This window comes from Cokeromyces recurvatus, assembly GCF_025118155.1.
Source record: "Cokeromyces recurvatus strain NRRL 2243 chromosome Unknown BX663scaffold_44, whole genome shotgun sequence".
NCBI classification, from domain to species: Eukaryota; Fungi; Mucoromycota; class Mucoromycetes; order Mucorales; family Mucoraceae; genus Cokeromyces; species Cokeromyces recurvatus.
In genome coordinates this window covers 51,684-76,117 of record NW_026251430.1, presented here as the reverse complement: position 1 = coordinate 76,117, position 24,434 = coordinate 51,684, and the positions used below count along the sequence as shown (strand labels likewise).

Here is a 24,434-nt window from a genome sequence, read left to right as displayed (position 1 = left end):
ATGTTTTAATCTATACTGCTGTAGGTTTAAACTGTGTGTGTGTGTGTTTTATGCTGAATATTCGTTGTGACGGTTATAATACCATAATGGTTAATGTCTCGGTTGCATAAATTTTATTTTATTTATTTTATTTTATTTTATTTTTTTTGCAAATTTAAAAATAAAAGAATCAGCATGTCAATCATAAATGATGAATCCTTAGTCTATCTTTTGGGTCTAGGATTTCATATTGATTTATGTAAACAAGCTTTAAAAGTCAATAGTACGCTTGAGGACGCTATTGAGTGGTATAACATCATTTGCATTTCGAAATGAATTAAGGTCATCTCACATAGTTTCGGAATATCTTTTTATTATTTGATAGGTTATTAGATCCAAGTCGACCTCCTACAACAAAAATTGAATTTACAAAGCCTATAGCTTCTTCTTCTTCTTCTTCTTCGTCTATGCTTAGCATACCCATATTATCAGTAAGAAACAAAGATATTATAATCATATGATGACAGAATATTTATGCCGTCACTTTAAAATAAATAAAAAATAGGAAAAAGAAAAAGAGAATGAAAATAGCAAATTACTTCAGCAAAAGGAATTCAAACGTCTTACTGATGAGTTAAATCAAGAAAAAAGAAGAGAGAAGGAAGCGAAAAAAAAGATATTAATAGATATTGAACAAGACAAAGAAAGAAGACGTAGAATAAAGCAACGCACTTGGAATGAACGACAACAACAGCAAAAACAAAACATTGACAAGAGTGCTTTATCTTTATCAGAAACACAAAATTTTGCATATATTCAAGTAATATATCTACGCTTATAACAAAAATAATATTATTATATTTACTCTCTCTCTCTCTCTTTCTTTTCTTTTTTTGTTTTTTTTTGGGGAACAATATTTAGTTCAAACTTACAGATTTTTCAATTGTTCGCGAATATTTTCCTGTAGAAGCAACAGTAAAAGATGTACTATTTTTTGTTCTAGACAAGGAAATGAAGTTATCTTTGCAACAGGACTTGTCTATAGAGAATATATCGTTAGATAGAGTAAAAAAAAAAAGAAAAAAAAGAAAAGAAAAGCTAAAATATGACATTTATTTATTTGCACATAGACTTTCCCGAGAAAGAGTTTTACTATTCAGGATGGTTTATTGAACATGCATGAAGCAGAATTTTTACCAAATGTTGCTTTAAATGTTAAACTAATTCAATTCAATGCAACAAGTACTGATGAAACAATACATCAAGAAGATACTAATGGATCTATGAATGATACGTCAGAAAGTTTAAATGATGTTATCCATGTAACTTATATTTCTTTAATACGATATAAATAGTAAATTATTTTCTAAACAAAAAAAGATATCCATAGAATGAAATGGATACAGACGATAATGAAGACATATTTGATTTGAACCATTTAAATGCCATACTTCATCCTCATCAAACTTTTCTTTGGAATGAAACAGTAGAAACAGGGCATCGTTTAACTGATCCTTCACCATCTTCTCATCTTAATGATGAAAATAACTCTACTGCAAATAGTTCAATAGAAGAAGAAGAAGAAGAAATGGCTGTTATCAATAGACGATCTAATTTTTTGAATGCTTTTGAAAATCGTCGTTTATCTTTGGTTCATGAAGATAATAGTAACCCACAACATAAGAGTAAAAGTATAAAACAATGTATACAAACATTGAAAGAGATCTGTTCAATTTCAGTAATAGGTAATGGGGACTTGCAAAAAAAAAAAAAAAAAAAAAAAATCATTAAAATAATTGTATTGTATAATAGGACTCTTATTGCAATATTCACCAAGTGCAAATAATTACTTAAAAACCTTATGAATGTATCATCTGAAGTAGCAGAATCTTTATTAGATTATTTAGTAAAAAATGGAAAATTAAATGTGTCAACTCTGAGTAGACTAGCAAAAAAATGGTAAAAAATATATACACATATAATATAGATTCATTTCATACTTTTTTATATAGTTATTTGCAAAATGTAGTATTAGATTCATATCAATATTGCACTAATTCATTAGTGGATGAATTAGCAAAATCAAATTCATCTCTATCTGTTACTAGACTAAGTCTCCGTGGATGTGATATTGTTACAGATCATGGTATTCACTCTTTAACAGGTAGTTTTTTTTTTCCCATCATAGTAAGTATTTTATTCTCTATACTAAGTCCCTTTTCTTTTAGGACTAAAACACTTGAATTATTTGGATCTAAGTAACTGTAAAGTGACAGACAAAGGCTTAAAATCACTTGAAAGTAAGAGAGTTTTATTTTATTTTATGTGTTGTATTAACAAAACACTAATTTATATTAGACTTGTATAATCTTAGTTATCTTAATTTATCAAAAACTAAGATTACAGATCATGGACTTTTATCCATGACAGTCAATGCAAAATTTAAAGATCGACTCGAAATATTAATTCTTGATGGCTGTTTACACTTGAATAAACATATGAAAGAAAATAATATTCTAGTCTCTATTATAAATGGTACATATATGAATATATAAATGTATAGTCTTTATTTATTCATAGTCACGTATCTATTTCATATTTAGGATTTACACATCTTTTACAACTATCTTTAGCGTATACTTATATTCAACACCAACAACAAGAGTTACGTTTAAGAAAGGATCCCGAAATTAAGTTAAAGCATTTAGATCTTAGTCATACCTGCTTACTTGATAGAGATATAATACATATAGTTTGCCAACTTCATATGCTTATTGAACTCAAATTAGGTGGTTGTGAATTTTTGACTACAAGAAGTTTGTCTTTTCTTCCAAGAGGTATACACTCTATATTATCTAATATTCATATGCAAAATTATCTTACTATTTTTTCTTTTGTTGCTGTATAGAGTTAACTCAACTAAGATATATTCAATTTCCAAACCGTGAACATAAGCTTGATAATGTTTTATCAAAATTCAAAGGTTTAATATTCATCATTTATTATTTAGTTGTGTATTGTAAGCTAAGCTAATGTAAAACATAACAATACTAGATTTACCCTTAGACTACCTTGATTTAACAGGGTTTTTCAACGTGACTGATGAAGGTCTTCAATCTATTGCATGTATGAAAAAGTTACGTTATTTGAGTTTAGATGGAACTAAAGTATCAGATGAAGGAATTGTACTATTAAAAGGTATTTAACTTGAATAATATGTATTTTGAAATTAAATTAAATAAAATCATTTAGATTTGAGTGAACTAGAGACACTTTATCTTGATCGAACTTTAGTGACTGATGATGGCATTTCAAAACTACTAGGTAATGAGATGCAAATAAAAAAAATAAAGCTATAATAGTCATTTTGTGTCATTTGCTTTCTTTTTAACAAATATACAAAATTGGCTGTACAAACCTTTCCTCCCCTCACACCCACATAATAATATAAATAGTTATATATGTTATTTTCCTGCTGAAGAAGACATACATTTGTTTGCATTATTTATTTACTCTAATAATAATAATAAAAAAAAGGCATTATCGTTTATAAAGAAAGTATAATTCAATAGTACACTACTTTTTTTTTCTATTATAAAGATGGAAATAATAATAATAATGATCTAATGTAAGAGTGTCTTAACGGATATCATTCTTTTCATTAGAGACAATAATGTAACTAGTCAAAATATCTACTTGAAAATTAAATTCGTCTGCTTTAACAAACAAAGATGTACGGTTGCGCAATACAACAATAAATACTTCCAATTTGTTCTCGAAAAAAAGCGAATAATAAAAATCCCATTTTTGGGTCGAAGCTCGAGCACTATCATCATTTTTTCAGAAAAAACAAAAAATTACTTGCTCAATTGACTGTTGTTGTACTTAATTTTCTTCTAATGTTCTATACTTTATCACTCTGTCATACGTCAAGCACAAATGAGTTATCAAGATTATTAGGTGACTTTAAACAAATCAAATGTACCCGTAGTAGTTCAAGAATATTCAAACCTTGCACAATGTGCTTTACTTACTGATAAAGGTATTCGTGATTTATTATACAAGACTATGTTCGCACACACACACACACATGTATGTATGCATGTATGTATGTATGCCAAAACTATTTATAGGTATGATTGATTTCACTTTTTTTTTTTTTTTTTTTTTTTTTTTTTTTTTTTTTTTCACTGTTAAAGCCAAATACTGTAACTATACTTAAAACCGAATTTATTATATTCTAGTAACTGAGATATTAATAACTAAAGAGATTAAGCATATTTTATTCATAGCGCAAACAAAGTTTCTATGCTATTATTATTATTACTGATTTTGCTTTATTAGTATCTTTGTCTTTTTATTTATTCATTGCATATGATTGTCATTCACCATCTCCCTTACTACTACTACTTGTTGTTGTTGTTGATGATGTCTTATTTTGTTGGGTAACTCAATATGTGGTGGTGGTATAGGAGGGGGAGTATGATGTAGTACAGATGTCTGTGTTGAATCTGAAAGATAATAGCGTGATGGTCCCTCTATTATGTCATCTTTTTGTATAGATGATAATAGACTGGTATAGGGTTGCTGTCTATCATGGATTATCTTGGACTGATTATTTTCTTCGTTACTGTTGATTCCTTTTAACGATGGCATTGCTATAAAAGATAATTTATTATTTTCTATTCCTTCATTTTGTACAATCATCAAGTGATTTTCATTAGGAAGGTATTCCTGGGCAGGATGCAATTGATATTGATGACTCGGGTTCTTACTCTTGTTATTTCTTTTATATCGTCGCCATCTTAACATACGGACAGCAGGTACCGGGTTTTGTCCTTTAAATTGATTATCTAATGTCCCAAGGAGGATATTAAATAGATTTTTAAGCGTAAAAGAGAAAAGAAGAATAAAACAAAGCATATGAAAACAGATTTGAACATAAGCAACTACTTGTTTATCATGTTCAGATAATTGTAAACTAGGCAGGTAAACGATATTTAACAAGACATGAGATAGTCTAAAGAAACCGATTGTTATATAAAAGATATTAATTTGATTTGTTGCATATGGACATTTAAATAATTGAAGACCGAAATAGATAGTTTCAATGACGATAATGACAATAAGTTGAGCTGTACCATTTCGTTGAAATAAACCTACTATGAGTGAAAGAACCAATTTATGTAAAATAGTATATAAAAAGAATTTCCTTTGTCTCTCAGTAAACATAAAGTAAAGTGAATTTGTCCTTTCAAAAGTAGAAGGTTGAATCAAGATGGTATCACCACCATTCAATCTAAGCATAATAAATCCAATCCAAGCATATAATAGAGAAGATAAAAAGACGATCACGATTGCAGCAGACAATAATATATACCATGGAGCTGATAACATAAGTTGATATAAACCTGTCAATGTTAATGGAAGATAAAAGAGGGTCATACATTGTAACATGGTACCTATAGTAACAAATTAGTTTTATGTATGTATGTATGTATGTATATCATTGATTCTTAATCTTACTAAGAACATGATTCAAGAATAAAGCGAAAGGCATTACTTTTCTTCTTCTTTTTATTCCAACATATTGACTTGAAAATAAAGACTTGAACATACTTTTCAATAGTAAAAGTGTAACGACAAGTAGTAAAAAATAAACCAAGACTGTAACAAACAGGTAATTCATATCGAGATCTATTCTATTTGTCATATTTAAAATTCCAGTATCAAAATAAACAGTCGAGTCATCATCTTCTGGATATTGACTTGCTTCAGATAATGTATTATTATCCTTTATAATCCATCGAATTGGAAATAATAGAAAACTCCAAGCAAAATTAGAAGAAAATAAAGGATAAAACTTTGGATAAGACAAGTTCAGAAGACCCATAGTAAATATAAATTGTGCATAGTAAATTACTTCAGAGATATCAGGTAATCGAAGTTGTATTGCAGTAGGTAAATAATTAAGTACAAATATCCTATTATTATCTTCAACCATGATTGGAGTCGTTGCATAGATAGAAAAGAAAGTAATTAGTAATATGAATAAGCCAATAGAGATAGGAAGATAAGTAAAGAGATGAGCCCAAAATGGATCTTGATAACCTATAGGAGCCAATTGAAGACATATCATTTGTTGACTAATTTGATTATTATCTGTTACTATCCAAGTTGAATATTGAGTATTGATATCTGCTAATGGTAAATGAAATTCTTGTAATTGTAGAGTCTAATTAATTTAACTTGATATGAATATGACAAACATTGAAGATATAACAGAGCATATAAATGATAATACCTTTTGAAATAAAGTCCAATTATTAGAAATCATAGTCGTTATTGTAGGACATTTATTATCATTTTTACAAAATTGATTTATCCAATTAAATTTATGTTTATTAGAAATGCCTACTTCAATTTGTGTCTTTTCTGCAAAATAGTCTAGTAAACGCTGAATTAGTCAATTACACGCAAGCCTTTCTTACATAACATGCATACATACATGATTGATTCTTATTTATATTTGTTATGCCAAAGATGTCAAAAGAAAGCTGGAAATTGAAAGTATTGAAACTTGCATTTGCCCAATCAATCTGAAATAAATAATTACCAGCATCATTCGTACATAAAGTGTAATTTTTTATTGCTAGTGTCCTTGTTAATTTTAATAGTAAAATAAACCATAAAAATTTTATATCCATTTCTTTTATTACACAAAAAGGAAGAAGAAGATTCTATTAAAAGCAATTCATATTTTGTATTCAACAACTTTAAAAACTAAAATAAATGTTGTATATATAATAGTCCTTTTATTATTGTTTCTTTATATTTACAGTAAAACAATCTATTTTACTTGTAATGCACTATACATTTTAAAGATCAATAACACTAAATCAATAATGTGACGTTCAATTATATAGATGACTTATTACTGCCATTGTTAATTCTTTAGCCGTCCAAATTGTATATCATCGTATTTTGGACTATAAATATAATCAGGCCATTTTTTTTTCACACGTTCAAAAGTTGGTAATCGGACTTTTATTTTATCTTTTCTACCATTATGAGTGGTTAAGTGGGGGAGGGATGTAAGTGGAGAAAGTTTTAATTTTCTATTTTTTCTTTTTCTCTTCTTCTTCTTTTATTCTACGCACAAATCTTCATTTAATACTAAAAAATAAAATAAAAAAAAAAATGGAAGCGTTCGCACCACTTCCAATTGATCTATTTGCCGATTCAAGTGCGATGTTAGAAGAAGATTCTTCAAATTACTTTTCACTTTCTCAATTCGACATGGAATTACAACAACAAGCTCAAGCTGCTCTTCTTCAACAAGATACTTGGCAAGATTTCGATAAATATTTACCAATGGATAGTCAATTATATAATTCAATCACTAACAATAGAATGGAACAAGCTCAACCTATATTTATGAATAATAACAATGATATGGCATTATTGTATGACCCTGTTGCTGACCTATTATCACCGCAACAACAACAATTTAAATCTATTTATAATCATTCAACAACTAATGTAAACAATAACATTAAACAAGAATATGCTAGTCCAGAATCTTTACCTTATTCATCTCCACAAAATAATAACATTCAAACAAATCTTTCCTTATCTCCTCAACCTTCTCAACTACAACATGATATGCCTTTATTTCAACAAACTTCTCCCATTTCAGATATACAATCTTCTCCTAAAGATTCAAACCTGCCTATACCTTCGCTTGACTTTATGAATTGGAATAATACTAATATTGCTAATAATAATAATAATAATACAACAGCTACTACTAGTTTATTGACAAATAGAACTCCAAGTGACACGACTAAAACTACTCAAGGTTGGTTTTTTTTTTTTAATATGTGTGTCCATATACATGTAAATCTTTTTTAAAAATTTTTTAATTTTTAACCAATGAAATCTTTTAATTTATTTTATTTTAGGTAAAGTTCCTATTCAACGTTTAAAATCTAATAATATGATGAATAATACTGCAAATAATGTTGCAAATAATGCATCATCAAACGGAGTTCGTCAACATAAAAAGACTGCTCATAATGCTATCGAGCGGCGTTATCGTAATAATATTAATGACCGTATTGCTGAACTAAAAAATGCTGTACCTGCGCTCTTACATGCTAAAGTGAAAGATAATAATTCTCGTACTAATAAGCGTCCACATAAAGGGGGTGATGAGGAAGATGATGATGGTGATGATAGCGAAGAATATTTGGACGGGGTTGCTGTAGCTACAAAATTAAATAAAGCAACTATTTTAAGAAAAGCAACAGAATACATTCATCATTTAAAAAAGACAGGTGAAGATATGCGTCGTGAGAATCAAACTCTTCAACATATCTTAAGTCAGCTTCCTGGTGGCCCTGATATTTTACAGCAATATTATTTACAGAAGCAACAAAGAGAACAAGAGTTACAAAAACAACGTGTGTTGGAACGTCAATTCCAGAAACAGCAAGAGCAACAAAGAAAGGCTTCTAATAGAAAACGTGCAAGATATGCTGATCATCAACAGGAGACCTTAGATGATTATGAATCTTCTTCTAGTTCCCCGGTTTCATTGGATCCAGTGACTCCACCTGCAATGACAAATCGAATCTTTATGGCTCTTTTCATGTGTATTACCTTTTTTTCAACTTCCCCTTTAACCTCTGGTCCAAGTTCTGATGATCAATATCAAAATCATCATCATAATTCAAGAACTGTTGTTGATACAGTGTCTAAAAATTTGAATGATGCCAACACTTCTCCTGAATCTTTTCTTGGCTCTTTATTTAATTTTGATAGTGGATGGTAAAAATTACAAAAAAAAAAAAAATTCATATTAACATCTAGTTATTTATTAGGTCTGCTTTGCGAACAGTTGTATTTATCATTTGCATTATTCAATTATTATTCCCTTATGCCAAGTTTATGTTGTTTGGCTCTTCTTTTAAATTAAAACGCGTGACTCGAACAAAACGAACAATGACTCCCCGTAAAGAATTATTGAATAATAATGTTACACCGGGTGAACTTAAATCTCGACAAGTCTATACTATACTTGAAAAATCAATGAAGCGTCAAGAATACTTACCTGAAAGTACCTTAACAGCTATATTTCCTTTATGCAAAGAAGCAATCCGTATTTTCTCTCATCATATCCTTGGTTATGATATTATGTATGGTGAAAATGAAAGTAGAAATCCTGATGAAGAATGGGATCAGGTATGTAAATGGATTAAACTAAATGAAACAAAATGTCTTGGCGGTGCACTTGTCAATACTCGCTTGACAATGCTCTATTCTTGCTTTCGTATGATTAACTTGGTTGATCTACTTGATGAAGATTCTCATGAACATGTCAATCAAACTCGTGCTCGTGCTTACGCTACTGCTGCCATCATCTTCTCTCTTGTCCTCCCTAAACAACATATTACTGAAAGAATATCAAATTACTTTTGGTCTCTTGCTGTCAATCATAGTAAAGGTCAGAACGATGATGAAGTAAATCTTGATTCGTATACTGAGGAGAGTTATATTTGGATGCAATCCCTTGCTTGGATAGACCCTGATCAAGATTATAATTCTATTGAAGATATACCCAACACTTATGCCTGGGAAGAAATGATGAAAATTATTCGTAATCAAACATCCTCCCCTACAAATACAACAGATAATTTACCTTTATCTATATCCTACACTGCTCCTGTTATCGTACCTATCGCTATTCTCTCTACTTTACATCTCCTTGATAACCTTTGTATTCAATTTGAACGTCTCATCAATACAATGGCTTTACACTATGAAAATAAGAATAATTCCCTTGACAAAAGTCTTGAAACATCTTTTTCTGATATTATGTTACTAACTGAACCTGCAAATATAAAGTCTACTGAACATGAAGAGTTAAATGCAATCAGTGATCAACAGCGATTAGCTCACTGGTTGGCTTCTGTTGGTGCTGTTGTTGAAGCTATTTGGAAGAATGATATAGAAAAGGCAGAGAGATGGTTACCTACTCTACTTCAACGTGTACCTCGATCTATGACTTGCAAAGCTTCTACCATTTCACAAAAATCTCTTTTAAATCAATTAGATGAACTTATCAAAAAGGCAATGATTCATATCCTTGTGGGTGCTGTCTTTCTAAAAAGTAATGATATCGAAAAGCAAAAGCAAGGACTTGTTGAATTAGAAAATGCAGAGGTACTTCGTTCTGCTATTCGTAAACTACAAAATAAAGTTCGAACAAATATCAGTGAAGGAGACGAAAAGACGGATTTAGAATCAACAGTTATGATATTAGCTGAATTTGTTGTTTCTTATATTGGTTTAGAGTCGTGGATTGACAGTATGAAAGTATTGGAAAGTGTTGAAAAGGAAATCTTGGTTGAAGAATCTGTGAGTGAGATTACATTAAATTTACGTCGCATGATTCGTTTACCTTCTTTACAGTCTATAAATGGGAGTCGATTTATTGTGGATCGTTTAAGTCGACTTGGACGCTTTGTTGCATATCATCCAGGAGATGATGATTCTGCCTGTGATCTATCAGATACTGATGATGTCATGTCAACAACTGAAGAGAACCTTGACAGTCATCAACTCTTGATCAAAAAATCTGATAAAGCGCAATCTATTCTTCGCGGATATACGTAATTAATGTTATTATTATTATTATTCATCTCTCTTTGCTCTTTTGCTCATACCTCTTTCTTTCTTTTTTTTTTCTTTTCCACTTCATTTCAATTTATTTATTTTTATTTAAAATTCATATAAATATTTGTGTATATGTATATGTATATACAAAAGGCTTAACAAGAGCTTTTTAGAAAATTAAATCTGCATATTTTATAAACATATCTTTTAAGATGATGATATTGTGTGTATATGTGTATATATTTATATGTATATGTATATATACATATATAAGTTATTTATGTGTATATTTAATAGAAAGTCTAAATAGGAGAATAATATAAAGAATTACATTTTTTTTTCTTTTTATGTATCATAAATGGCATTATGATTCGTTAATATGAGATCAAAATTAGTATCACGAATGACATTACCGAATTGAAGAAGACGAAGTAATTTTTGACCAATAAACTGATAAGTCGAATAGGTTTCAGGAGAAGAGGAAAGACACTGAATATGTACACTAAAGAGTCCAGATAAATTTTCAAAGCGACAAATCTCAACCGAGAACCGAATTTCATCACCACGATCAAAACTAGGGTGTCCATAAATAGATTGTTGTTGCTGTTCAATCGTATAAGAGGAAGATAGCATTCCTCCTTTATCATCAGATGATGATGGATGGACAGCAGAAGCAGCAGCAGCAGTAGCAGTAGTAGTAGTAGTAGTAGCAGCTTGTCGTGTACATTCTAATTTATAACCTTCCACTGTTTTCACTTCAATTCCTAATACAAGTAAGACTTTATTGATCTCCAACAATACATCTAAAGGTGATCTTGAGGTGAAAGTTGCAGATCGATTCATAGAGCCTTTATAGGTACGCATCTCAGCCTCGATAGTAGGTTTTTGTTGTTGTTGTTGTTGTTGTTGTTGCTGTTGCTGTTGCTGTTGCTGTTGCTGTTGCTGTTGCTGTTGCTGTTGCTGTTGCTGTTGCTGTTGCTGTTGCTGATTGTTTGTGGATGTCATAGGTGGTGACTGTCGAGTTAATGTATCTTTCTCTATATGAGAAGATGACTTTTTCGATAAATCTTGACTACCTTGTTGTTGTTGACCTCCCAAATTAATTACAGTCCTCGTAAAAGTTGAAGGCATATCTACATACATATTTTTTTTTAAAAAAAATATATATATATACATGTATACATGTATATGAATTTACATAATGAAAACAAGGACTTACGTTTCGAGTGCGTTGATTTCATTTTAAACCATGATTTTAAGATCTCTCCTTTTGCATGGTCAACGCTAGGTGATTCAGGTGGATTTGGTGGAAGATCCTTTGTAACAATACTACGATGAAACATATGCTGCCATGAATGTCTTTTAACGACAGGTTCTTGATTTGGCATTAAAGAAGATGTATTTGCATTATTTCTATTACCACCAGTACTTGTTGATCGTCGTTTAAGATTTGAGATTAATTTGTTCTTTAATGAAAACTGTCGTTGTAATAGGGATGACTTTTGATTTTCTTTCCTTTGTTGCATTATTGTCTGTCTTTTTGATTTATCTTGCGTTGTGGATATCAAATTAGGTAGTACACTACTTTTATGATTATCTTCTATTTTCACTTTGGCTTTTACGGTGCTATTATTATTCACAATGGGCATCATAGTAGGTATTATTGCTGTTATGTCATTTTTATTACAATTGCTACTTGTGCTGCTACCTAATAATCTATCTTTTTTTCTATTTTTTTTTTTTTTAAGGTAAGTCTCTTTCTCTCTTTTTCCCGCTCGCTCTCTCATTTTTTCATCATTATTAAACATTGCTTCTTAAAAGATATACTACCTGTTAAAGAAGTTTCTATTTTTATAGGTAATGAAATAAGCGTTTCTGGTATAGTTGGTTTCGTATTATGATGAATAGCTTTGCTGACCACCAATGCTTTATCACTCTGATGAGGATTTTCTACAATCGAATTCATTGAATACATGTCTTTTGGATAGCTACAAGAAGAAATAAATGAACACGTGTCAGGCTCATAAGGGAAGCTTTCATCTTGAATACTAGAATGATCAGGTGTCAAGTCATAGCTAAGTTGAATAGATTTCAATAACAATTCCTTCTCATAGATAGTTTCCTTTTCAAGATCTTCTATAGGTCTAAAAATCTGTTCCCTATATCTATGAAGCCAAGGATGATTCATGATAGTTTCAATATCACATCTTTCTTTAGGATCAGAATTAAGCATTTTTTCAATGAGATCCTTTGCTACTGTAGATACATATTTTGGATATTTTGGTTTATTTGCAACGATATATCGATAAAGACGTCCAATATTCTCGCTATTTGGGTTTTGATTATCATCATCAAAGGGTAGGTAGCCACATAACATTGCATAAAGAATAATACCACATGACCATATATCAACGCCTTTACCGGAATATGATTTTCCTGTCATTACAAGTTCTGGCGCGGCATAGACGGGTGACCCACATGAAGTAGACATCAGATCACCAGTCTTTTTTGTAAACTGATTAGCAAATCCAAAGTCAGTGACAATAATATTACCATGACGATCTAGAAGGATATTTTCCTAAATAAATGTGTATAGAAAAAAAAAAAAAAACTCCTTAAAATTAAATATCATACACATAAAAAAAAAAAAAAAAAAGGAGAGAGAAAAAAAAATAGAAAAGAAAGAAAAGAAGAAAAAAAAATAGAATTATTTACAAGTTTTAAATCACGATGTACAATATTTTGTTGATGCATGTAATATACGCTACTTATCAATTGAGAAAAAAGCTTACATGCTTCTTCCTCTTTTAAATAACGTTGTCTATAGATGTATTCAAATAATTCTCCTCCTATTATATATTTTTGGTTTATTCGGGAAAAAAAAAAGAGCTCTTCGGTAAATTATTTTAAACTAACCTTCAGCATGTTCTAATACTATTCCAAGATGAGAGTTTGTTTCATTAACAGTTAATAATTTAACAATATAAGGATGATTCAACCTCTAAGCATAAAATTAGTTCAAATTAGTATTAACAATAATAATAAAAAGCATGCTTATTATTATTATTATTACCTTTAAAATCACAATTTCCATTCGGATTTTATCAAGTTTTGCTGAACAATCGATGTTCTCCTTTTTAATCAGTTTGACAGCCACCTAATATTTTAACTCTAAATGAATAATAATAATAATAATAAATCAGATAGACATATTTACTATTTGTCCAGTCTCAAAATGCTTCCCTAGCTTGACTTTTCCAAATTCACCTACACCAAGCGTTTTTAATAAAAGATAGGGTCCTAATCTTGGTACTAGTCTTGAGGCATAAGATGCTCTTATAGGAACATCTTTATTGTGAACGTTTTTTTCTACCGTCTTTTCTGATACATTTGACATATTCTTATTGTTGCTTTTTCCTTCCGTTGAAGTAGAGGAAAAGTTTAACATCTGATAATCACTATTTATAGTTGTTGACTGTATAATTGGAGCTATCATGTAAAGAAAAAAATAAAAAAAAAATAAAAAAAAATAAGAAAAAGAAAAAGATAAAAAGAAATTATAATGAAAACATTTTATAAATGGCAAAATTAAAAATAGTCTTTGAATCAAGGATAAAAAATAAATAAGTAAGCTTTTCATTTATCTGCAGTCTCCTAATTTTTCTTCTTTGTTGTTGTTTTGAACTCGGAAAACTTTATTAAAGGGAATGTAAAAAGGCGGGAGAGTATTACAAGTAAAAACAACCGCCCTAATTTAGCAATCTATCGTTTTGACTAACTCCAATGCATACTCTACTTTTTGCTATTGTTGTTTTTTTCAATATATGTAATATCTATTCTCAAAGCTTAATAAAGGTTAAGTTTTAGTAGTTAATAATATGCTAGATTAGTTGAGGTTTTTTTTTTTCAACTCATAAAATAATGATCTCTCTATAAATATATTTACACAGTTAAAAGATGTATATATTTTACTTTTTATTCAATAATTAATGTATTTCTATTATGCAGTATCACGAAAACTAACTTAAAATTTGACATAAAACTTTAAAATATTAATATTTAAAGATTTGTAGGTGCTACAAACATTTTTTCCCCTCCTTTTTCTCTTTCTCTTTTATTAGCCTTTTTTTTTCTCTCTTACTCTTCTTTTAGCTATGAAGAATGATATGTCCGCAATTTCTCGGATAAGAGAAAAAGGAAAATTGAATGATAAAAAATACCTTATGAAGCCACTACCTTCCAACAATACATTAGTCATTGATAGTCAATCGCGCATTCACATTCTGAAATTGCTTGATAATTGGTTAAGTGAGTTTTCTCTCCTACTTGAACCTTGGTCAAAAGTGTTATATTCTATTGGAATTGTTTTATTTGAAAAATTTATCCATGCTTCCTCTTCATCTACTAATTTTCTATCATTGCTTGATGAAAATAATAATAACAACAACGAAATCTGGTTACAGATACTTTCGATAAATGATCCAATAGAATCAAGGTTCCTGACCAAAGTTTTTCACGGAGTACGATTGAACAATGGTAGTAACCAATATAATAATAATAGTAATAATAATAATAATATACCTTTTCTATCTTTCTTCTTTTAGGTCATCATTCATTCAGGTTTCCAATTGGAGGAACTATTCGTTTATATGGCTTGAATGATACTAAAATCAAAATACAAAATGTAATAGAAATAGTGGACGCTTTAGTTTACTTGATTCATAGTCTTTATTTGGAAACTTATGTTATGCGAGATAGTCATGTGAAATTGATTATATCATCGTATAACGTAAACTGGAACTCTTTAGAAAGTATTAACATTTCTGACGAAACTACAAAGAAATATTCTTCTTTAAAAGAAAAAGAACATCATGATTCAACTTCTTCGTCTACCGTTATGAATTGTTGGAAACCATTTCATATGCATCTCTTGTCCAGTTCAAAATCTTTATTCAAGAAAGTAGGTAAAACTACCAAGCACGAACTTTCTTTATTAAATGTTAGAAACAATAAAAGCCTTCAGCTATCATACAGTCATCATTCATCCTTTGCAAACTTTGATACTATTAAGCAGGAAAATTCACATGATTATTTTTCTAAACTAAAACTACACATTGAAAATGCCTCTTTTATATCATCTTCACCTAATTGTCATTTCCCATGTCCAATTTTACTGAATAGGCTTGAAACAGAAGAAAAGATGTTGATTAAAGAACAAAAAAGACTCTTAACTCTGTATAAGGATCAATATAATATATCCTCTGATAAGTAAGTATCCTTGTTTAAAAGTCCTGAAGAACCTTCTTTTACATCTATTCTTTCTCAAAAATAGGAATAAAGCATTTCCTTTAATAACAGAGATGGTGCAATTACCTCAGTCAATTACAGCCTATACTTCGATTCGCTCATCATCTCATTTATTAGCTGACAGCAAAAAGGGATTAGAACATTTGATGTTGGACACTACTTCTTTAAATAGCTTTAGGAATCATCAAAGCATCACCTTTGCATTTACTTGCTTCCCTACAGACTATCACGATAAGCCTTGTTTAGGTCCTTTGCTGAGTACAATTCATTATTTTAAATACCACCCATCATTATCATCATCATCGACGACAACGACGAAAGACAACATCATTCATACATTATTCAACCTATTCCCAATAAGAAATTTTGATCAGCCATTAGGTAATCTAATTTATTATTGGTGTAACCAGTGTCGCTATCATACTAAGGCACAATCACAATGGGATCCTGGAGTCGTAGTAGAGACATCTTCTTCCTCGACTATAAAGATGAATAAATTAAATAATAATAATAATAACCCAGTTCAAGTTGAGAATCATGAGACTACTAAAAAAACTATCTCCTCTTTATCACTCTTCCCCCCTTTTCCTTCTTCTTCTTCTATAATACCGTCTACAGCCGACGATCTGCGATCCATCAAGTTTTATGACTGTTGCAAGCAGTCATTCATAAAGCATACATTGAGTTTTGCACATGGAATCGGAAGGATTCAAATCTGCTTTAGCACACGTGAGCCTCTTGAATCTACTGAAAAGACGCATGAAATGATGATAATGACATGGATTTTATGCAATCAATGTGACGATGCAAAGACGGTACCCACCATTTTAAGCAAAGAAACAGGATCTTTCTCCTTTGCTAAATATTTGGAGCTTATCTTTTATAGTGCAACACTGGCATCACCTGAACCATTCTGCAAGCATACAAAAAGGGCAGAGAATGACAGAAAGAGTGGGGGACAAGGTCAACATATAGTAAGGTGTTTCCAATATAAGGACATCTGTGTCCAATTCACATATCATGATAATGATATGACCTATTATGAAATACGAATGCCAAAAATTCGGTTATCTTTAGGAATTGTAGAACAAAAGAACGAATTCTCTTTTTCTTCACCAAGAATGAGTATAACAACCTTAATGGAGTGGAGGGATAAGAGTGCAGAACGGGATGTCGATTTATTTTTTGAGACCATTCGAACCCATTTAAATGCATTACAGCACTATACAATGACCGAATGCAAGCGAAAATACCTAGAGCAACAGCGACAAGATCTTTCCCAACAACAACAAATGGAAGCAAAGCTACTTGAAATTGAAATCATGGCATTAAGTAAACGTCTCGATATGAATTACAAAGCCATGAAACGTGCTTTACAGGACACAAATCTAAATGAACTAAATGACTTTAGACGTTATTTTGCCATTCAATCTGAATCTATTATTGAATATCTAGCAGATTGGCAAGAAGAAAAAAAATGTTTTCAAGTAACTACTGATACTATTTACAATTGGGATCATCGACCCGAGTATACTCAATCAAAGGGGATTCATTGTTTTCCTGGATCTTCTGTCCTTGTTCGTGAAGATGAGCCTACCTCTATCATCGCTTATACATTGAGTTCAAATGATTACTTTCGAGACATGCTACAATATGAAGAAAATGAGAGTCATCCTGATGCACCCTTTAAAGAACCTGTTATTACTGTCATAACGGAGGACAATGATTCACATCTATTAGCAGCTTTAACAAACAAAAAAAGGGAATCGATTGCTACCACTACAACTAGTAGTAGTGCAATACCAACATATATTCTTGACAAATATTACTCATCTATTGAACGTAAATACATATTATCATCCATCATAGAACTAACTTCTTCTGATGCAAAGTATTATTAGCATCCTTTCGTACAACAATAACAGAAATAGTTAAATCAAGCGTTGCAGAAGTAAGTATGCATCATTCTAAAAAAAAAAAAAAAGGAATTTATTGTTAAAGATGACTTGAAGTCTACTAGGATTTGGACAAAGAGGCAAGAAGAAGATGATAGTAAGCCCGAAAAGAAAGATTTATTGCTAAAAAGAAAGCATATTACAGAACGCACTCTAAAAACTTTAGTCTCTATTCAACAACAAGAAGAAAAAAGAGAGGCAAATATAACATCTCATTTTTACAATAAAATTCCTTCCAACTCTATTAAAAGAATAATGAGCCCTCATTTAAAGCATAGTAAGTAGTAATTTTAGTTAACACTAAAAAAAAAAAAAAAAGGAGAAAGGGAGTTAGGTAGGTAGATTATATAAATTCATAAATAAAACATGATAGCGTTTATTCATGATGGAGTGGAATTTACTTGCATTGTATACTATGCAAAAGAATTTGAAATACTTCGTAGGCAATGTGATATAAATCAATTAATGATTGAATCTATTAGTCGATGTCAATCTTGGTCAACTACGGGTGGTAAAAGTAAAAGTCGCTTTTATAAATCTCAAGGTGGAAATAATAATGATAGTGTCATTAAATAAAAAAAAAAATTAATTTTTATTATTATTATTATTATTTAGATGATCGATTTGTTATAAAAGAAATGATGAATGCCTGGAATATAGCAGAAAAAGATGCTTTTTTAAAATTTGCACCAAATTACTTTGAACATATAAAAAAATCAGCCAATGTATACAGATATATACATATTTATATAAAGATAATATAGTGGAGGAGAAACCTAATATAAATCTACTACTTAGGAACCTTCAATACTGGCCAAAATATTTGGATTTTTTACAATTCAAACGAAGAATCTACTAGATAAAAAGACTATATTTAATTTAGATGTACTTGTAATGGAATATTTATTTTTTAAACAAAATATTATTAAGGTAAAATTCATTTTGACATTTGAATAATAATAAGAATAAAAAAAAACATAATAGTTTATGTTGTATGTAGAAATTTGATTTTAAAGGGATACATGATCGACATTTGGATAAAGTCCACAAACAAAAAAATGATACTACCTTGTGGGACAGAGATTGGCTAAATGGTAACACTTGATAAAAAAGATAATAAAGGGTAGAGTTTAAATTTTATATTGTACATAGAATTCCGAATGTATTTTCCTGTATATGAAACATCAAAAGCCATTATGGAATTAGCTATTCGAAATGATACAGAGTTTTTAGCGAAATGTAATATAATGGATTATTCTTTATTAGTAGGTATTGACCAAGATAAACATGAAATAGTTGTTGGTATAATAGGTAAAAAATATCGCATGATTTTTAAGTGTACACATTTAACTTATTAAAAAAAAAAGATTTTATAGGAGCCTATACGTGGTATAAAAAAATTGAATCTAAAAGTAAATCAACGTTACAGCCTAGAAAAGAAGTTACTATTGTACCTCCAGATCAATATAGACTAAGATTTTGTAGGGAAATATGCAATTATTTTATTTCAATTCCAGGTAGGAAAATAAGCTCACTTTTATATGCATATCACATAAAAAAATGTAACACTTTGATTACATAGGCAAATTCGACTTTGTAACACCTTCAGGCACTTCACTAAGTTAATTAATATAACCATTAATAATCAAAATTACACGGTAAACAGACAGAAAAAAAAAGGGGGGAGGAGGAGGAAGTATTTAGTACATATGCAAGTACATTTATAAGCTTGATATAATAAAGACCTCAGTAACTTTCTTTTAACTTAAAAAAATAATAGCCTATAAAATGTCAAAAAATAAATAAGTATCCCTTTATTCCATTATTTAGCGGGAGGAAGATAAATTATTGCTTAAATACCACGTTGTTCTTTCTGCTTAATGTTTCACCGCTAATGCTACTTTATTATTATGTTTCACTTCTACTCTTTTTTTTTTGTCTGTCTTCAGAATTAAAACAATTCAAAATCTTTTGATTAAAATACTATAACTTAGTTCACTTATTATAAAGATAACGATTAGTTGATTGGATATAACCGAACAAATCAAATTATATTTAAACTTTAAAAAAGCGATTTTCTGTGCTCCTTGTAAATTTTACTGCTATTTGTTTTCTTTAGCTTTTATTTTGCTTTTTATTTTTTTCCCCGCTTCCCTCCCTTTTATTTTATTTTATTTTATTTTTTTTTTTTTTTTATATAAATATATTTATATAAATTTTACAAAGAAGTTATAAGCGCATTTTTATATGTATATATATATATAAATTTCGCCTAAATAAATATATATATATACATATATACATATTATAGAATTAAAAAGAGAGAGAGAGAGAAAAAAAAACCCCCTTTTAATTTATATGCTGATATGGCTGCAGAAGCCAATACACTTCCAATTATATGTAGAGTAAGAGCATTATATGCTTTCTCGTCAACAGAAAAATCATCTTTATCATTTGAAAAAGATGAATACATCGATGTACTTACCAAATTGGATTCTGGTTGGTGGGATGGTTTATGTGGAGGCAATCGGGGTTGGTTTCCTAGCAACTATGTTAAAATTGTCGAAACGAGTCAAGACCTTATTGTAGAGAAAGATAAAAAGCATCATAATCCCGCCACAACAATAGAAGATGACAGCGACGAAGAAGCAAGAACAATCAAAGTTATACAAAGAATGAATCAGGGAATTCATCCTACTAGCTCATCAAAAAATCATCATTCATATTACTCAGGAGCAATCCAGCCTAAACGTCATAGATTACAAGCACCTCCTTCTTCTTCATCACTCAATCAACAACGGTCCTCTTATAATGAGGATGATTCTGATTTACCTGAAGGATGGACCCTTCAAATAGCTGATGACGGAATCACGAAATTCTATTTTAATAAACAAACAGGTGGGCTGCGTTGGAATCACCCTGGTATTATCTCAGATTCTGATAATGATGATAGTCATCCTAGTGCAGAAGAAGAATTTGAAGTTACTTCTCGACCTATTTCAATGGATAAGCCAATGGAACATTTTGATGATTTTGGAAAAATACAGTCAAAACAGAATCAAACTGTGGTAGAGCATAAGCATGTTAATGTAAGAATATCATATATAAAAAATTAATATTGTTTATTTATTAATTAATATACATATTTGAAAGTTAATGTCATATTGGACTAAACGAACTACTCCACAAGGAAAAGTATATTATGGAAATTCAATTACAAACGAAACAACATGGAATTATGACGATATTGATCTTTCTACTGGACGTTTGGTAAAAAAAAAAAAAAAAAATAAGGTGGAAGAGAGGGGTGGAGGAGGAGATTGTAACTTATTTTTATTTTTTTTATAGAAAACAGAAAATAATGAGCAAATTAATTCTGAATATAATAATAAAATCAAACACAATAAATCAGAAAATACATTATTAGAAGAAGAGAATATGACATGGAAAACAATAGCTAGTGAAATAGCACATTCAGTACGAGATTTAAATAAATCTATTATGCGAAATGAAAATACAGTCATATATAGACAAAAGATTGCAGTTATTGTGGATGCAGTTCGACTTATGTTATACGCTTCCAGATCTATGGATAAAGATGCACCACATATGCAAGACACGGAGATTAAGGAGCCATTACGTATCGTCCTCTCTACACTTGCTAAACTTATTTTATCTGCTAAAAATATAAATGATAATATTATGGATGTAAATAGTAAAATACAACGTGATGCATCTGATGTTCTAAATGCTGTGAGAAAATTTATTTTAGTCTGTCAGAATAAGGATATCAGTCTTGGACCCATTAATCCTAAATTCGTTTTATTACATGAAACCGAGGATGAGTTACCAAGAAAAATGAGCAGAAGAAAGAGCAGTACTGGAACACAATCAAAAGCAAAATACCCTCTTAATCAAGATCTTATCGTTAGTTTACAAACTCACGCAAAGCAGATTGTTGGTTCAACAGATGCCTTATGTAAGGCATCCACTTATATATATACATTGGAGCAGAAACAACAGAAGAAAATTAGCGAGAACGAGAATGATGACGGTGACGAAGAATCTATCTTTAATGAAGAACAATATAATATTCTTGACGAAAAGGCAAGATCAAATGTAATTTTACTTTTCCAAAATTTATCATCTCAAATTGGGAATTACCTCGCTATATTAAACGATGTTGATGTAAATAACTTTGATACAACCCAAATTCAGTCATTACCTGAATTTCGCAGCAATAAGCAACAGCTTTATAATTCAATTGGATTACTCTTTAGTGCTGTGCAAGTCTTGACAGATACTCATAATGAATTAGCTAAATCTGTTAGTTCTATTGAAGAAACCGTTCATTTAGTTGAGGATACAATTGAAAACATCTTCTCTAACGTTGTGCAAATGGTAGGTGAACGTAAAGTTTGGTTGATGAAAAATGGCGAAAATAGCAATATACGAGAAGGAGATCCAATTTCACCTGTTCACAACTATTTTGATAACGACAACAAGAAACAGAACAATTATCGTAATAATTTGAATGAATCAACATCAGTTGCTGAAAATAATACAACATTAGAGACATCAAATACACTTATGCTTCCTCGTTTGTATAACAGACAAACAAATCAGCAACAGGCACAACATAGACCTTCTATAAGTACAGCGGCTACAAGCTTAACATTAGCCAATTTGGTTCGGTCTGTAGATAATAAAGCTTTAAAACGCCAATTTAGTTTCGGTCATGGTATAAATCTCCAAGAAGATCAATCTCAATTTTGGTTTCTAGGATATGATTATGCAGAAGGCGATATTGAATTTTCTCAAGATAAGAGTGTAAAAGGTGGTACTCTTCGTGCTTTAGTTGAGCGTTTAACTCTTCATGATTATATAGGTATGTGAATATTTCGGGTGTGTGTGTGTGTTTAATAAATTATTAATTTATGTGTGAATATTTTTATTTTATTTTTTTTTTTTAAAATAGACATGAGCTTTATTGCCAATTTCTTATTAACATATAGATCTTTTTGTACTACTGAAGAGTTTGTTGATTTACTACAAGAGCGATATAATTTAGCACCTCCTGATAATTTGACACCAGAAGAGCTTGATATATGGACAGATAAAAAACAAAAGTTTATTCGACTTCGGTAAAAAAACACACACAAACACACATTTATATTACATCCATAAAGCTGCAAATAGACTCATCTCTCTCTCTCTCTTTTTTTTTTAGTGTTTTTAATGTTATGAAGAATTGGCTAGAAAATTATTATAATGATAAAGATGAGTTTATATTGAATAAACTTCAAATCTTTGCTAATACAGTAATTTGCGATTCCTCATCTTTTTCAGCTGAACAATTAAATCGTCTCATTAGGAAACGAAGGGAATTAGATGCTAATGGTGGTGGCTTAAAGAAATTGATACCAAATACCATGAATGGACCTATGCCAATTCTACCAAAAAACTTACAACATATTCGCTTGTTAGATACAGATCCTCTTGAATTAGCACGTCAACTTACTATCATGGACTTTAAATTTTATAGCAGTATTCGACCTATTGAATGCTTAAGCAAAGCCTGGTCTAAAGATGGTGCTGAAAATGCCGAAAATGTGAAACAATCTATTGATTATTGTAATCGATTAACTTCATGGGTCTCTGGAAGTATTCTAAGTTATAAAGAAGCTAAAAAGCGTGTAGTTGTTATCAAGTATTGGGCTCAAGTTGCAAATGTATGTAAACACACACACACACATATATATATATATATGTTTGTTTGTTATAGAAGCCGAGTTAATCAAAAATTTTTGATTTAATTTTTTAGCGTTGTCTTGAGATGAATAACTATAATACATGTATGGCAATTCTTTCTGCCTTTGATAATAGTGCTATCGGAAGATTAAAAAAGACATGGGAGCTTGTCAGCAGTCGTACTAGTCAATCACTTGCTCACATTCGAAAATTGATGGGATCAAATCGAAATTTTACAGAGTACCGAGAAATGATTCATTCTGTGAATCCACCTTGTATTCCATTTTTAGGTATTTACTTACAAGATCTCACATTTATTGAAGACGGTAATCCAGACTTTTTGAAAAAGTCTAATAACTTGATCAATTTTGCAAAGCAACAAAAGGCAGCAGAGGTTATTCGAGAAATTAAACAATTTCAATCGCCGCCATATATCTTTCAATATGTACCTGAAATTCAGGATTATATTAAGATGCAATTAGAAACAAGTAGAGATGTTGATTATTTATATGAAAGAAGTTTAGAACTTGAGCCTAGAGCTCAAACAATGAATGATAACATATAAATAGAGAGAAAGAGGAAGAAGAAAAGAGACAGAGAGATAGAAAGAAAAGGATTATTTTTTTTTGTAATATATTATATCAATTATGAACACAATAATAAATTTCAAGCATGCAAAGAAATACACAAATTTGTATATAAAAATTTGTTTCTAAAATTATGTATTATAAACTTTGAGATAGTACATTTATGATAATTGTA

At 30.0% G+C, this 24,434-nt stretch overlaps 7 protein-coding genes across 7 annotated transcripts; 4 read left to right on the top strand and 3 right to left on the bottom strand.

Annotated features, from left to right (window-relative positions):
• Positions 1-174: 174 nt before the first annotated feature.
• BX663DRAFT_556096 (uncharacterized protein) lies at positions 175-3,185 on the top strand (the record flags this gene model as incomplete). Its single annotated transcript, XM_051531688.1, has 13 exons — positions 175-287; positions 365-470; positions 545-799; positions 901-1,044; positions 1,110-1,301; positions 1,370-1,664; positions 1,860-1,938; positions 1,992-2,143; positions 2,208-2,279; positions 2,338-2,514; positions 2,583-2,795; positions 2,888-2,962; positions 3,034-3,185. 13 exons carry the CDS (start codon positions 175-177, stop codon positions 3,183-3,185), a joined length of 2,025 nt encoding a protein of 674 aa, XP_051378130.1.
• Positions 3,186-4,767: 1,582 nt separating this feature from the next.
• BX663DRAFT_420334 (uncharacterized protein) lies at positions 4,768-5,145 on the bottom strand (the record flags this gene model as incomplete). Its single annotated transcript, XM_051522398.1, has 1 exon — positions 4,768-5,145. A coding segment is annotated over one exon (378 nt), but the record flags the coding sequence as incomplete, so codon positions are not given.
• Positions 5,146-6,837: 1,692 nt separating this feature from the next.
• Positions 6,838-10,846, top strand: BX663DRAFT_480575 (uncharacterized protein). Its single transcript, XM_051524342.1, has 3 exons — positions 6,838-7,840; positions 7,944-8,811; positions 8,865-10,846. Exons 1-3 carry the CDS (start codon positions 7,180-7,182, stop codon positions 10,657-10,659), a joined length of 3,324 nt encoding a protein of 1,107 aa, XP_051378128.1. The 5' UTR covers positions 6,838-7,179; the 3' UTR covers positions 10,660-10,846.
• Positions 10,847-10,894: 48 nt separating this feature from the next.
• Positions 10,895-11,628, bottom strand: BX663DRAFT_525839 (uncharacterized protein). Its single transcript, XM_051529833.1, has one exon. It carries the CDS (start codon positions 11,521-11,523, stop codon positions 11,005-11,007), a length of 519 nt encoding a protein of 172 aa, XP_051378127.1. The 5' UTR covers positions 11,524-11,628; the 3' UTR covers positions 10,895-11,004.
• An 814-nt stretch (positions 11,629-12,442) lies between these two features.
• Positions 12,443-14,056, bottom strand: BX663DRAFT_443674 (kinase-like domain-containing protein; the record flags this gene model as incomplete). Its single annotated transcript, XM_051523580.1, has 5 exons — positions 12,443-13,237; positions 13,375-13,508; positions 13,576-13,660; positions 13,733-13,816; positions 13,877-14,056. The coding sequence occupies 5 exons, from the start codon at positions 14,054-14,056 to the stop codon at positions 12,443-12,445; spliced, it is 1,278 nt and encodes a 425-aa protein (XP_051378126.1).
• A 757-nt stretch (positions 14,057-14,813) lies between these two features.
• On the top strand, positions 14,814-19,547 carry BX663DRAFT_556092 (uncharacterized protein; the record flags this gene model as incomplete). The annotated part of the gene is made up of 12 exons (XM_051531687.1): positions 14,814-15,195; positions 15,264-15,927; positions 15,992-17,808; positions 17,868-17,917; positions 18,000-18,198; positions 18,295-18,465; positions 18,537-18,646; positions 18,720-18,851; positions 18,922-19,015; positions 19,074-19,232; positions 19,298-19,438; positions 19,504-19,547. The coding sequence occupies 12 exons, from the start codon at positions 14,814-14,816 to the stop codon at positions 19,545-19,547; spliced, it is 3,963 nt and encodes a 1,320-aa protein (XP_051378125.1).
• Positions 19,548-20,121: 574 nt separating this feature from the next.
• On the top strand, positions 20,122-24,415 carry BX663DRAFT_525836 (ras guanine nucleotide exchange factor domain-containing protein). The gene is made up of 6 exons (XM_051529832.1): positions 20,122-21,010; positions 21,075-21,191; positions 21,270-22,809; positions 22,900-23,065; positions 23,152-23,653; positions 23,746-24,415. The coding sequence occupies exons 1-6, from the start codon at positions 20,288-20,290 to the stop codon at positions 24,235-24,237; spliced, it is 3,540 nt and encodes a 1,179-aa protein (XP_051378124.1). The 5' UTR covers positions 20,122-20,287; the 3' UTR covers positions 24,238-24,415.
• Positions 24,416-24,434: the final 19 nt, after the last annotated feature.